At 38.5% G+C, this 13937-nt stretch overlaps 2 protein-coding genes across 2 annotated transcripts; both read right to left on the bottom strand.

Annotated features, from left to right (window-relative positions):
- Nucleotides 1–1008: 1008 nt before the first annotated feature.
- On the bottom strand, nucleotides 1009–4368 carry LOC107567853 (neurofilament light polypeptide-like). The gene is made up of 3 exons (XM_016253621.1): nucleotides 3267–4368; nucleotides 2377–2501; nucleotides 1009–2283 (listed from the first exon to the last, which is right to left on the bottom strand). Exons 1-3 carry the CDS (start codon nucleotides 4236–4238, stop codon nucleotides 2223–2225), a joined length of 1158 nt encoding a protein of 385 aa, XP_016109107.1. The 5' UTR covers nucleotides 4239–4368; the 3' UTR covers nucleotides 1009–2222.
- A 73-nt stretch (nucleotides 4369–4441) lies between these two features.
- Nucleotides 4442–13224, bottom strand: LOC107567852 (uncharacterized). Its single transcript, XM_016253620.1, has 19 exons — nucleotides 13118–13224; nucleotides 12556–12821; nucleotides 11990–12071; nucleotides 11557–11901; nucleotides 11115–11474; nucleotides 10577–10678; nucleotides 9147–9242; nucleotides 8667–8768; nucleotides 8319–8405; nucleotides 7991–8152; nucleotides 7661–7744; nucleotides 7424–7561; nucleotides 7076–7168; nucleotides 6797–6880; nucleotides 5794–5886; nucleotides 5589–5687; nucleotides 5480–5498; nucleotides 5259–5313; nucleotides 4442–4995 (listed from the first exon to the last, which is right to left on the bottom strand). The coding sequence occupies exons 3-19, from the start codon at nucleotides 12039–12041 to the stop codon at nucleotides 4888–4890; spliced, it is 2079 nt and encodes a 692-aa protein (XP_016109106.1). The 5' UTR covers nucleotides 12042–12071; nucleotides 12556–12821; nucleotides 13118–13224; the 3' UTR covers nucleotides 4442–4887.
- Nucleotides 13225–13937: the final 713 nt, after the last annotated feature.

Here is a 13937-nt window from a genome sequence, read left to right as displayed (position 1 = left end):
CTCTCTCTCGTGAAGCCAACACGGAAGTGACTTAAACTGTAATTCATCGACTGGCCGCTAGAGGCTGGCTGCAAAAGGGAGTCAAGCCCATAGACTCCCCATCTTTACAGCAGAAAAAAACATGTTTACAGCCTGGTTCAAAAAATTATTTTGGTCTTTATAGCTAATTTTGCCCTTCATGACAACTGTGAGGGGGTGAATTTTTTTTATAAGTCATCCGTTTAAATTATATTAAGCCTTAAAGTTCTGCATAATTAAGGGCGTGGCCAATTGAGTGACAGGTGGATTGCCACTGCTGTCACCACCGTAGAGTTAGGTGGGCGTGGTTTCAGCAACCAGCTCCCGCCTTTTTGCCCATTTTCGATTATCCGGGAGTGACGCGCGGTGACGCGCTGCCAAGATGGCGACGGCTGGCTCCGCCCACTTTGAGCTTCAAAAACGCTCTTCAGAAACCTACGGGTGACGTCACGGACACCACGTCCATGTTTTTATACAGTCTATGCTTGTATGTCACAATTTACACTTTTTTTTAAGATTTACCAAATAATGACTTTTTCTTATGTGGCTGAAATGGGCTTCCCTAATTTATAATTAAGACTTAAGTCTCACAGGGACAACAATTTGTTATTATATTATTTATTTTATTATATATATACATATATATATATTATAATTTTTTTTTTTTTTCAAAAATCGGACAAGACAAAACTTATGTTCAGTAAGTGAGTCAGATTGAATCATTAATCTGTCTGACTGATTCATGATGGTTTTGTTCACTTAAAAGAACCAATTCAAAAGAGTCAGCTGTTCAGGAATCGGGCTACACTGTTCATGCTGCATCTTCTTGAACTAAATGAGGCAGGTTTGAATCATTCATCAAACACCTGTTTATCCATTTATTCCAGCTTAATGTGAAAATGTCCCAAAAAGATTTTAATGAGCAAGTTTTGGATATCTGAACCTCACTGCATGTCTTGCACACAGGCTCACAGTCAAACACACACCATAGACGTGCTCCAGAAGAGGTACTGTTGCTTTATTCAGTATGTATTTAGGTGCAAACATACAGCACCATTCAGTTCAGAGACCGTCATGATAAACAGACTCGGTTACTTGTTCATTTCCAAATTACTGATAACTGACTTGCACTGTAACTTAGATGACACAACAAAAGCAGATGAAAGCATGATAGTTGTATTTTAACCATGAGTCTAAAAACTCCAGCTCTAAAGCTTTTATTCCTACTCTTGAATTTGTCCTACTCTTGTCATGCTTTTATCAAGTCAAACACTGTAAATGCTAAAGCAAAATAATAATCATATCCTCATAATTATACTCAACCGAACAAACATAAGAGAAGCTGAACACAGATACATAGCAAATAAAATATTACTACAACATTTACTAAAATTAACACATTCTAACATAATTAACATAGCTAAAACTTAACTGTTGCACTAACTACATATAATCTAAAGAGCCAGGGATGGTGGACAGTGTCCTGTTGGCTGATTCTTGGTCTAATGTCGAATTAACAAATTGGCTTTATTCCATTCCTTGCACCCAAAGAAAGTTGAGACCGAACTACAATTCACCTCAACAAACAATTGGTTAAAAGTTTGCTTATAGGGGATCACTGGTTAATCAGATTCCCAATGGGTGCTGGGAATGAAACAGAAAAAAATTACAATTTAGTGAAAACTATTATTTGCAGAACAATATAGTGTATAGAGTTCTTTAAGTTGAACCATCTAAGGTCCTTCATGAGAATCTGCCAACATGACACTGAGCTCTGGCTGAGTGAGTGCTGCCCTTAGCAATGTCTCCAAGGTGGTCATTTGTCCATTTTCAAGTGTAAAGAAGAAGGGGGACCTCATTATGTGTACCTCTTGTGTGACACAAGGGCTCGTCTGACTTTAAAGCGATGATGTGCTGCGGTTTAGTTTCATGGTTAGATGGTGGAATTGGGGTGGAATTAACTAAATAACTAGGATTGGAAGTAAATGTGAAGGTTATGGATGTGGATTTGGCAAAGAGAGTCTTAAATGGTGGGTCTAGGTTAGTAGGGTTTTTGGAGAAAAAAGTAGATTTATGTGCCTCTCAATGTTTGGGAAGGTGATGTGTTGGTTAGTATTTTAGGATCTTAATGTGGGTCTGACTCAACAGTATTCAAAATATGAATATGATGAAAGTGAGTTACTAGGATTTTGTGTTTTAAAGGTTTAGGCAAGGGCTGGTAGGGTGGAATATGTCAATCGAATTTCTTCTCCCTCCAGGAGTTTCCTGTAAAGACAAAAATGAAGTTTAATGCAAAACAATTGTTTTAAGTCAAACTGATTGAAGATACTCCAAATGTCATACTGTCAAGCATATTACCTGTAAGCTGCAATCTCAACATCCAAAGCCATCTTCACGTTAAGCAGATCTTGATACTCCCGCAAATAGCGTGACATTTCCTCTTTCGCATCGGCAATGTCCCTCTCTAGGTCACTTATCCTCTCCTAGAAGTTGTTCAAAGAAAAATTCAAAGCGTAAATTAATGCTGATATGCTTATCTGACAGAAGCGTTCCTACATACTGTTTTGTGCCAGAGATAGAGAAGTAGAGCAGAACTTTATTATAAAGGGATATCTTTCCCTCTAGAGTCAGTCTCATCTCTCCTACTCAGTTTGTCAGTCATGACTCAGCACTGATGGAATGAGTCAGCATCAGTAACATTTCTGCAACTTTGGTATCACTTGTCTTGGACCTTACAATGCTAAAAGCACAGCAGAAATAATATTCCATCAATGCTGAGACTGTAGAACAGTAAAGGTCAGCGCACTGACTTGGCATGAAAAACAAATTTACAGTCTGTTCCTAAGCCTTTGTGCTTCCCTTTTGTTATTTCATGAGAAAAATTTGCAAATTTACCTTTAGGGGTAGCTTATCGCCTTACATATTACTACTCTTAAGGTAAATATGCACCTTTTAGGGGTAGATAAGGTACAAAATTGTGCTTTTATAAGTACTGCCCCAGTGACAAGCTGTTGTACCCATAAAGGTACGATTTTTGGACATTTTATCTGAGTGTATTATGCCCATCAACACAAATAAAGATTGTTCTGGTTATGTTCCATTTCATTAATCTTCTCTTTTATACAGAATGTTTCTGCAATCAATAGCATAATGACCTAACTTCTAAGAGTGTCTTTACAGAGACATTTGTGTGGTCGTATTATACGTATGCAATTATACTTGGATTGATTGCTGCTGGTGATCTATACCTGGTATTTGTTGACATCAGTGTTCTGCGTTTCCTCTAGGTCCCCTAGTTGTGCATTCAGTGAATCGATAACATTCCTCAGTGCCTCAACCTCAGCTGAACGGGACTGCAGCAGCCGTCGATACTCAGTGGTCTCCTCACGTACCAAGCGCACAGCCTCCTCCTGCTTATCTGACAGCTCCACTACGCTTGCCACCTTCCCCCGGAACCAGGCTTCGGCGGTCTGCATGTTGCGTCCAGCCAGGCTCTCATACTGCGCTCGGATCTCTCTCAGAGCGGCTGACAGGTCTGGTCTACTTGTGTCCAGCTCCACACTGAGGCTGGCAACCTGTAGCTGGACCCTCAGCCCCTCCTGCTCCTCTGCAAACACTTGCTTCAAGAAGGCCAACTCCTGCGCCAGGGAGACTACGCTGGCCTTGGCATCACAGCTGCACAGAGCGGCCTGACCTGCCTCCTCCTGCAACCTCTGCACCTCTGCCTCTGCCTGGCTACGCCGCCTCGCCTCTTCCTCCCAGCGCTCGTGCAGCTGTGTGTGTGCCTCCCGCAATTTCTCCTTCTGTGCCTCCATGCGTGCTTTATTCTGGGCCTCTTGATGCAGCTGCTCCCTGAGGCCCCGTACCTCCTGTAGGTAGAGCTGCTGCACACGGGATGGCTGACTCTGCCTGCGCCGCAGGGCCTCCAGTTGTAGGAGCAGCACCCGATTTTGTTGCTCAAGGTGTCGCACCTTCTCGATGTAAGATGCAAAGCGGTTGTTCAGACCCACCAGCTGCTCTCGTTCTTGGGCCCGCAGCTCTGCGTTCACTATGCTCGCCTGGCTCAGGTCACTCTGCTCCCAGCGCTGCAGCGGCTCCAAATGCATCGGCCACCTGGAGGACGTCAGGGGACCCCGGGAGAGCCGGTAGGTAGTTCTGCTGGAGGGGGAATCTTCCCATCGCCGGGAGAGGGAGGAGGAGATGTATGGGACAAAGCTCATGATGCAAGATTTTTTTAGTAGTTTTTCTGTTTGGTTTTCAAATGATGTTAATGTTTTTTTTGGTTGGAGAAGTTTTTCTCTTTAAGTCCCCCTTGTTCTGCACACCATTAGTGGCGATGAACCGGCACTGCACCAGTTCAGAAATGCTGCAGAGCAGTGTGCTTTATACAGGACACACATACACTCTCTCTCCACATACACACACACACAGATCCTCAGCCAATCAACAGCTCAGCAGTGTCATGATGCTGCCGATTGGTTTTGCGTTTCTTTTTTAGCTGGAGTAGCATATCAGGAGGTAGGGCAGATTGATACATCTTTATTATAGGGACACTTTTCATGTTTCTAGACACATGTTTTAAATGCAATTCAAATGTGAATCTGTGTGTGAAACATATTTTAAAGAAATCTATGCAGTCAGCTTATTACTATGGGAATAAACAATAACAATAAAGTTAACAATTTGAAGGTGGAAACAGAGAAAACAAGATTAAGCAGTGTTTTCACTACATACAATTCATTAGCCATAGCCAATGTATGAAAATTATTGAAACAACAAATTGTACAATGCATAATTTTTCAATACAGTTAGCATAGGTAGGGTAACATTAGCTCATCATACATGGTGTTACGTTATCATTTAAAAGATTTAAACCTCTAGATCTTGCTCTCCCAGGAATGGTACTGTCTCTGGCTGACATCTTTGGATCTCAGAAAGGTGATTCTCTGAAAAATCGGATTCACCAATGTCTCCTTGCTGTAATGTTAAAACACTCTTATTTCAGGATTTATAGAATAAAGGTTGAGAGCAATATACGATTAGTTCCCCACTGAGGAGTTTTTAACTACATTCTGGCATCGGATCCAACATTTATGAGGGTAACCCATATTAGAGCAATGCAATAAAATGTTAAATTGATTTCCTTTATTTTGCTGAACAACAACTAAGTTGTAAACCAAACAACAAAACCTTGTGACTATTTTTTACCATCAAATATTCAGCTTCTAAAACAAAGTTACCTGTGGTGTGCACTGTGCCGCAAAGTCCCTCAGCGCATACAGCTCATTCTGTACGCTGAAAGACAATCAATGAAGACTTGTTGAAGCAATTAAGCAATGCAAAATAATACTAAACACCCTCAGCTGTAAATGTAAATTTACATTAGTGGGTCATTATACTGCTAACTACTAATCCTTTAGTTAAAATTCAAAAAATATATTTTACAAAAAAGTAAACTTACTCTCTCCCGGCAACTGCCCCTGTAATTCATGAGTAAAGACAGTAACAGTGAGCTGCATCGTTATCAATAACAGCTCTTATAAATGAGTGTCAAAACCAATGGAACTCACAGTATGCATGGATCTGTAAAACCAGCCACACACCAGACATAATGCTTTCAAACGGCAGCACTATTACACGCAAATCATCCACTGTTCTCTCCCCCTTGTCTTGCAAACAGAAGATGGAAGAGAAGAATTTAGTGACCTCTTCAACGGAACCATATTCTGAAATATATAGTGGAAATATAAAAATTGTTTAGGTGTTGACACTTACATACTTGCAATATTAATTCTGTGGCAAGAGAAACAGAGTTGACCACTGGTAGACCTGCCACTCCATACATGAACAAAGTAGTGTAAATTACATCTGCAAAAGAGAAAAAGAATGGGTTTTTAAGATATGGTAGGATAACTGTAGCATAAGGACGCACATTTAAACCCTAATGATTAAATTAAAATGATCATAAATACTGTTGGCACAAAGTAAACAAAAAAATCTGAATGTTTCCTTGACTTTCTTTCCTGATTTTCTGACTTTCGGTGTATTTTATTACCGGGAACTTTTCTGGGGAATCGTGTGGGTGAAATTGCAGTCAAGACATGGAGCATAACTGTGACAAAGATCCATCCAAAGCGCTCTGTGATGAATGACACATTATTATAGTCGGGTTACTATTGCTGGAAACTTATGCTATACCATAAAAACTATGGTATATATCGCATAGCACACAAACCACAAAAAAAAGAGAAACCACTAAGGTAACAATCCAAGCAATTTATGCTTTGAGATTGTATAGTGAAACAGAGTTTGCTCACATTTGATACCAGCTTACCGTTAGTATACTCCAGAATCTTGTTGAGATAAAATAAAATAAATGCACTATGCCCGATGAGAGTCAAAACCATAACGTTTACCCAAACTAAATCTGGGACAGAGAGAGAGAAAAAGACAGATCATCATTAACACATATATATAATGAAAAACAAACAAACACAGTAAACAAAGTTTCCCGATCAACTTTACGTTTGGAGTATTTGTGAATTGGTCTGTAAGCTAATTCTCTTTTTGCCCTAAAAGCATTTTTTCTCTGGAAAAAAATCAAAAAGAATGGGTTTTTAAGATATGGTAGGATAACTGTAGCATAAGGACGCACATTTAAACCCTAATGATTAAATTAAAATGATCATAAATACTGTTGGCACAAAGTAAACAAAAAAATCTGAATGTTTCCTTGACTTTCTTTCCTGATTTTCTGACTTTCGGTGTATTTTATTACCGGGAACTTTTCTGGGGAATCGTGTGGGTGAAATTGCAGTCAAGACATGGAGCATAACTGTGACAAAGATCCATCCAAAGCGCTCTGTGATGAATGACACATTATTATAGTCGGGTTACTATTGCTGGAAACTTATGCTATACCATAAAAACTATGGTATATATCGCATAGCACACAAACCACAAAAAAAAGAGAAACCACTAAGGTAACAATCCAAGCAATTTATGCTTTGAGATTGTATAGTGAAACGGAGTTTGCTCACATTTGATACCAGCTTACCGTTAGTATACTCCAGAATCTTGTTGAGATAAAATAAAATAAATGCACTATGCCCGATGAGAGTCAAAACCATAACGTTTACCCAAACTAAATCTGGGACAGAGAGAGAGAAAAAGACAGATCATCATTAACACATATATATATAATGAAAAACAAACAAACACAGTAAACAAAGTTTCCCGATCAACTTTACGTTTGGAGTATTTGTGAATTGGTCTGTAAGCTAATTCTCTTTTTGCCCTAAAAGCATTTTTTCTCTGGAAAAAAATCTTTTAAGTATTCAATTTAAATGGCTTCACCAGCACATAACAATAATTTCCAATGTACAATGAAACTCAATATACTTACAACATCTCCATATAAGCGCATAAAGTTGATATTTGCCCAGTTTTGAACAAAAGTACTGGCGAATTGCTGGAATTGGAAGAACTATTAATGATATGGCTGCAGAAATTCCCCCAAAGGCATATGTAATTTTAATCATGGCTGAAAAAGTAAACAGGCACACATTTGAATGACTATGAGTAAATAAATATGTCACAAGTGACAGATCCTGGATAACTAATAAATACAATTCCTACTTACATTCATCAACACTTGATGATCTATAGAAGAGAAGACGCATTTGAAGAAAGTTGCTTGACTGCATGAGAACGTGTCCTAACTTCTCTGCATGACAACAATCACAGAGCAATGCTGATGTAAACACATATGACCATTACACATCAGAACATGCAGCCTAGTGGTTAAAGATCTGAAAGGTTGTAGGTTCAAACCCTGCATGAGATGATCTCAACGTTTCTGGCAATTGTCGTATATACAGGTCACACAAGGGACTGAGTGTGCAACATCTGAATTACTTGCCCAAAGCAATAAATAAAGCATAAAATTGCAGTAAAAGACAATTTGATATACCTATAATAAATTGCACTGACAAATGTATATCAAAAAATTGTGTGAAGCAAACGTTGTTTAAGGCTCGAAAAATTGCAGGCATGGATGACAGCAGAATAATCCCAACACTGACAAGAACAACTTCAGTCCACTGAGATGTATTCCAGAGATCATAAAGAACAGCTACAAAACACAACAGATTATACAGTTATTCAAAGTAATAAGTACATATATTCATAGCTCAGGCCCAGATGGATATGATTTAAGGGGACAGTGCAGAAGTATTATTACAAGAATAATATATTAAATATACAAACTACTGTAAGACTCTAAGGCCAAGCTTCCTTACCTGAGCAAAATGCTGTGGAAATCAGAAGATATGCAATGGGAATCGCTACAAATTCAATCATTCTGTGGATGAAACCTGGAAAATTAACTGAAACAAAAAGGAACCAGACAATGATTAGAAATCAAAGTCCGTAATCATTCGTGCTAAAACTTTTCCAACGTGAATTGTAAATGTATATTTCTTTTGCAAGCAATGTTTCAAAGATTCTATATTTATAGGTATATCACAATGTCCTAAAGCGCTTGATAATATATAATTACAGTACAGTACAATGAGATATGAAATGTATTATGGCATATACAATACAATGTACATTCCTACAAATGTCTTTCATTGAGATATACATACCAGAAACAGTAGTATTCCAATTGAAATATGGGGCCATAAGAAATAACAAAATGATCCGACTCAGATTAATTGTCACACACATCGTTACCTCAACTACAGACCCTGAACAAAGCAGTAAAAAAACAACAAAACAAAGTCATCAACAGAGAGAGAAAAATGGGTAAATATAACCTAACAATACATGCAGAAGGATACTTACCTTCAATAACTCCCCACAGAAGAAATGCAATAGACAAACAGATGTTGGGACAGACAACCTGCAAATAATTTATGTACATTGGTTTTGGGCCAGTATCTGCAGAGGAACATAAACACCATTTACAATCATTTAGTTTATAGTTAAATAGATATCTACACATCAACCCTAATTCAGTGAAAGAATAACAGAACAACCATTTAAAGGCACAATGTGTAATATTTTGCCACTAGAGGGCGAGTATTCAAAACAAACAAAGAAACAAAGGTAAGAAGGATACTTACCTTCAATAACTCCCCACAGAAGAAATGCAATAGACAAACAGATGTTGGGACAGACAACCTGCAAATAATTTATGTACATTGGTTTTGGGCCAGTATCTGCAGAGGAACATAAACACCATGTACAATCATTTAGTTTATAGTTAAATAGATATCTACACATCAACCCTAATTCAGTGAAAGAATAACAGAACAACCATTTAAAGGCACAATGTGTAATATTTTGCCACTAGAGGGCGAGTATTCAAAACAAACAAAGAAACAAAGGTATAGTTAGATGACGCAGTGACTGCGTGTGGAATCATGGGAGTTGTCGTCTTCATCCCCACAGCCGATGCAATCCGACGGGACTCGGGCAGAAATCATGTTCATGGATGAGCTAATGTATTAAAGATTTATTAACATAGTAGTATGAAGCAGAGTGAGGCGGAAAGCCGTCCAAGCAAAACGAGGCCGCTGAACGAGCGTGACACCTGTCTCGAAAGCAGCTAAGCTTTTATTATGTCACAGTCGACCGCTTCCGCCCCTTCCGGTCGTGCGTATGTGGGGGAAAAAAGCAGCGCTGTTTTATCATACATTTGAAAGTTCTGTTATTATGCTACTCTGTGCGGTCGTCACCTGTCTAATAAAATGCATAGCATATTAAAGTGGTCTTTCCATGTTTTCTACAAAACAAAACCGGAAATCGAGGGAATTATGACGTCATTGGCAGGCGACACAATGACACTATAGACACGGTCCGTGTCACTATTTAAAATGGCTTATTTCACTGCAAAATACAGTGGGTACGGAAAGTATTCAGACCCCCCTTAAATTTTTCACTCTTTGTTATATTGCAGCCATTTGCTAAAATCATTTAAGTTCATTTTTTTCCTCATTAATGTACACACAGCACCCCATATTGACAGAAAAACACAGAATTGTTGACATTTTTGCAGATTAAAAAAGAAAAACTGAAATATCACATGGTCCTAAGTATTCAGACCCTTTGCTGTGACACTCATATATTTAACTCAGGTGCTGTCCATTTCTTCTGATCATCCTTGAGATGGTTCTACACCTTCATTTGAATCCAGCTGTGTTTGATTATACTGATTGGACTTGATTAGGAAAGCCACACACCTGTCTATATAAGACCTTACAGCTCACAGTGCATGTCAGAGCAAATGAGAATCATGAGGTCAAAGGAACTGCCTGAAGAGCTCAGAGACAGAATTGTGGCAAGGCACAGATATGGCTACAATATAACAAAGAGTGAAAAACTTAAGGGGGTCTGAATACTTTCCGTACCCACTGTATATAAAGCTGTTCTAGTGGTTTTTGGATATTTTAATTAAAATAAATCTTACATATTGTGCCTTTAATATCTTATTAATTTACAATTGTTATACAATAAAAAAAACTATTAAAAGCATACTTAATTCTTGGCCTACCTTTTTTGCTTATATAGATTGTGACTGGAATACTTAATACAAAAGTCAACAAGAGGGAAATAAAGCAAAGCATCAGTGTAATGATGTGCAGAGCAGACATCCCTACATGAAAGACACAGAATGATTTTACTGACACTGGATTAAGTTAATCCACATTTCCTCTTATTTTAGGTGAAGTTTTGGTCATTTTGTTGTGCTTTCGTCATTTCTAAGAGATTTTCCTATTTTAGTGTTTCTATAGCTTTATTTTGAATTCGATTTTAGTAATTGTTTTTATTTATTTGATTTTTTTTACTTATTTCAGTCAATTTCTAATCTTTATTTCAATTAGCAAAAACGATTTTATTAGTTTAAATAAACAATAGCAACACTGTTGTGCTGCTTAAAACTTTTGTGGAAACTAAATTATTTGAAATAGAATCATTTAAATTTATTTACCGTCACTTTTAAATATTTAAAGTATTCAATTAAATTTTTTAAAAACAACATTTTACCGACTAAAGCTTTTAAACAGTAGTGTCTGCTTCAGATGACTTACCCAACCGCCCAATTTCCACAGTTGCAGAGCTCACTGAATTCTCTGTGTGGACTTCACACATGTATTCTCCCTTGTCGGCAGTCTGGACATTTTTTAGTCTCAATGAGAAGTTACCTTTGGGAATTTCTTGTCTGAAGAACTCTGCTCTGTCTCTGTAACGCTTGTGAGACGATTCTGGAAATATCGATCCATTTTGGAAAAGCAACACAAGGACAATGTCTGGCTTTTTGTCCACCTTCTTCCATGAGACCTCGTCAATGCGCTGAGGAGGAATATGCGAGTCCACCATGCAGTTTAGAACAACATCCTCACCAACAAGTGCAAATACAATTTGATCTTCTGCTGTCACAACTACACGTTCTGTTATAAACAAAACAGAAATAATCATTGTATAATAAATAATCATTAGTTTTGTCATTATTTTTAAATGAGATATACTTACCCACATGCTGAATTGTAACAGAGATCTCTCCAACATTCTGGTAAGAGAAAACGACACATCTGTAGATACCAGTGTCTGCAACTGTTATATTTTCCAACAGGATTGAGAAGTTTCCTTTAAAGATCTGCTCAGAAAAAAAATGTGCTCTGTCCCTGTAAGACTGATGCTGAGCCTCAGGTCTGTCCTCTCCATTCTGAAACAAGTGCACTAATGCCTCTTCATCTGTCCTCTTCCATTCGACCTCCAGCTCCTCCATGGGTAACGGGGTTTCCACAGAGCAGGGCAGTATGATGGAACCCCCCAGTTGTGCAACCAGAGGCTGAGCAGGTCCCTGAACCAATAGCCCTAAAAAAAAAAGAAAAGAAAGAAGAAACCGCAGTAAGTCAAAAACACAATGTAAACAAGTATGAACCAAAAAAGTTTTGATTCTCACCTTCAGACGTAAGAAGAGCTGCTGCATATATCAAGACTCCAAACATGCTCATGTTTCAGGTGCACGTATCTACAGAAAATCTCTGAATTGAGGAGATAAATAAACACAGCTCTTGAATAAACTGACTTCATCATACAATGACAAAGAACAGTTGGGTGGGAATGTAAGTTCTTTCTACTTTCATTTTGAGTGTAGTTGTGCAACATGGCCTTTGACCGAGGATGCACTTTATTGACCCTCATACAGCTATAATTCAGCAGCTGCTTTTTAATCTGTTGTTTTGTCTCAGCCTCCCCAGGAAAACCCCTACAAGGCTAGGGATTACCTATTATATATGAATGTTTCACATTTTCCCTGAAAGTTACTGTCAGTTATGATCAACGGTAGCCATTTCTAAAGACTCCTGCGCTGTTCATTTACATCAAGCATAAACTCATGAAGCCATGTTTAACAGCTGGCCAAAAGCTATGATTTATAGTTTAAAATACTATAGTATTTTTCTTACACACACCCTATCTTTTCACTTCATAAGACATTGATTCATCCACTCGGGTTGTATGGATTACCGTTGTGATTGCTTTGTGGGTTTTTGAAGACTATCCACTTGCATTATATGGACTCAGAGATGGATTCTTTTTCTAATAATCTTTGTTAGTGTTCATCTGAAGAAAGAAAGTCATACATCTGGGACGGCATAAGGCTGAATTTTCTTTTTTTTTTGGGTGGAGTATCTCTTTAAGCAGGTTTTCCTCTGGAACAGTAATTCTCAACCAGGGGCCTCAACAAAGCTCCAAGGAGACAGGATTGTTTTCACTGAAGCACCTGCTCACTCCTGTGGAGCGGAACACACACACAGCCATGCTCTGTTTAGGTCATGTTTCAGCAATACCACTTTTTTTTTTTTCCCCCTCACTAAACATAAGATAAAAATTTGTGATGTCAAATCGATTCATCGCGATTAATAGCATCCAAAATAAAAATGTGTATACTGTGATAGATGATCCGTGATCCGTACGGACCAAGCCTCACGGTTCGGCACGCATGCGATTCGCGGATTAACTGTTAAATTTAACATTTATCAAAAGAGTTAAAGTGATCGTTTGCATGTGTTTTGTCTTGCCAATTTACCCATTCAACCAAAAGAGAACGCCCGCTGTTTTCTACGGCTGGCGCACACATCCGAAGCAAGCACACGCAGAGAGAAAGGGGCGATTGATTCCTCTTTCACTCTCTTTGAACGGAAACATACACAGTACACACAAAGTTATATTAAAATACCCGTTTTGGCAAGTAGGCCTATTCTGGTAAACAGTCGGTTAAGAGAACCGAAACAGCCGAGAAGGAAAGCACGTGTGTCAGTATTAGGAACGTGCATTTGGTCTTAAAGAGACAGCAACCTATAAATACCTGTTTCTGTCTGCTATATTCACCTGCCCACACTGCCAAAAGCACCAAAAGCTGGTTCAATGACCATGGTGTTACTGTGCTTGATTGGCCTGCAAACTCGCCTGACCTGAACCCCATAGAGAATCTATGGGGTATTGTCAAGAGGAAGATGAGAAACACCAGACCCAACAATGCAGATGAGCTGAAGGCCACTGTCAAAGAAACCTGGGCTTCCATACCACCTCAGCAGTGCCACAGGGTGATTGTCTCCATGCCACGCCACACTGATGCAGTAATTCATGCAAAAGGAGGCCCAACCAAGTATTGAGTACATGTACAGTAAATTATCATACTTTCCAGAAGGCCAACAATTCACTAAAAATGTTTTTTTATTGGTCTTATGAAGTATTCTAATTTGTTGAGATAGTGAATTAGTGGGTTTTTGTGAAATGAGTCAAAATCATCCCAATTAAAAGAACCAAAGACTTAAACTACTTCAGTCTGTGTGCATAGAATTTATTTAATACACGAGTTTCACAATTTGAGTTGAATTACTGAAATG

The sequence above is a fragment of the Sinocyclocheilus grahami genome, unplaced genomic scaffold, assembly GCF_001515645.1.
Source record: "Sinocyclocheilus grahami isolate Dianchi unplaced genomic scaffold, SAMN03320097.WGS_v1.1 scaffold1192.1, whole genome shotgun sequence".
Taxonomy (NCBI): domain Eukaryota; kingdom Metazoa; phylum Chordata; class Actinopteri; order Cypriniformes; family Cyprinidae; genus Sinocyclocheilus; species Sinocyclocheilus grahami.
The sequence above is the reverse complement of the archived record's forward strand: the minus strand, read 5'-3'. Positions and strand labels throughout refer to the sequence as shown.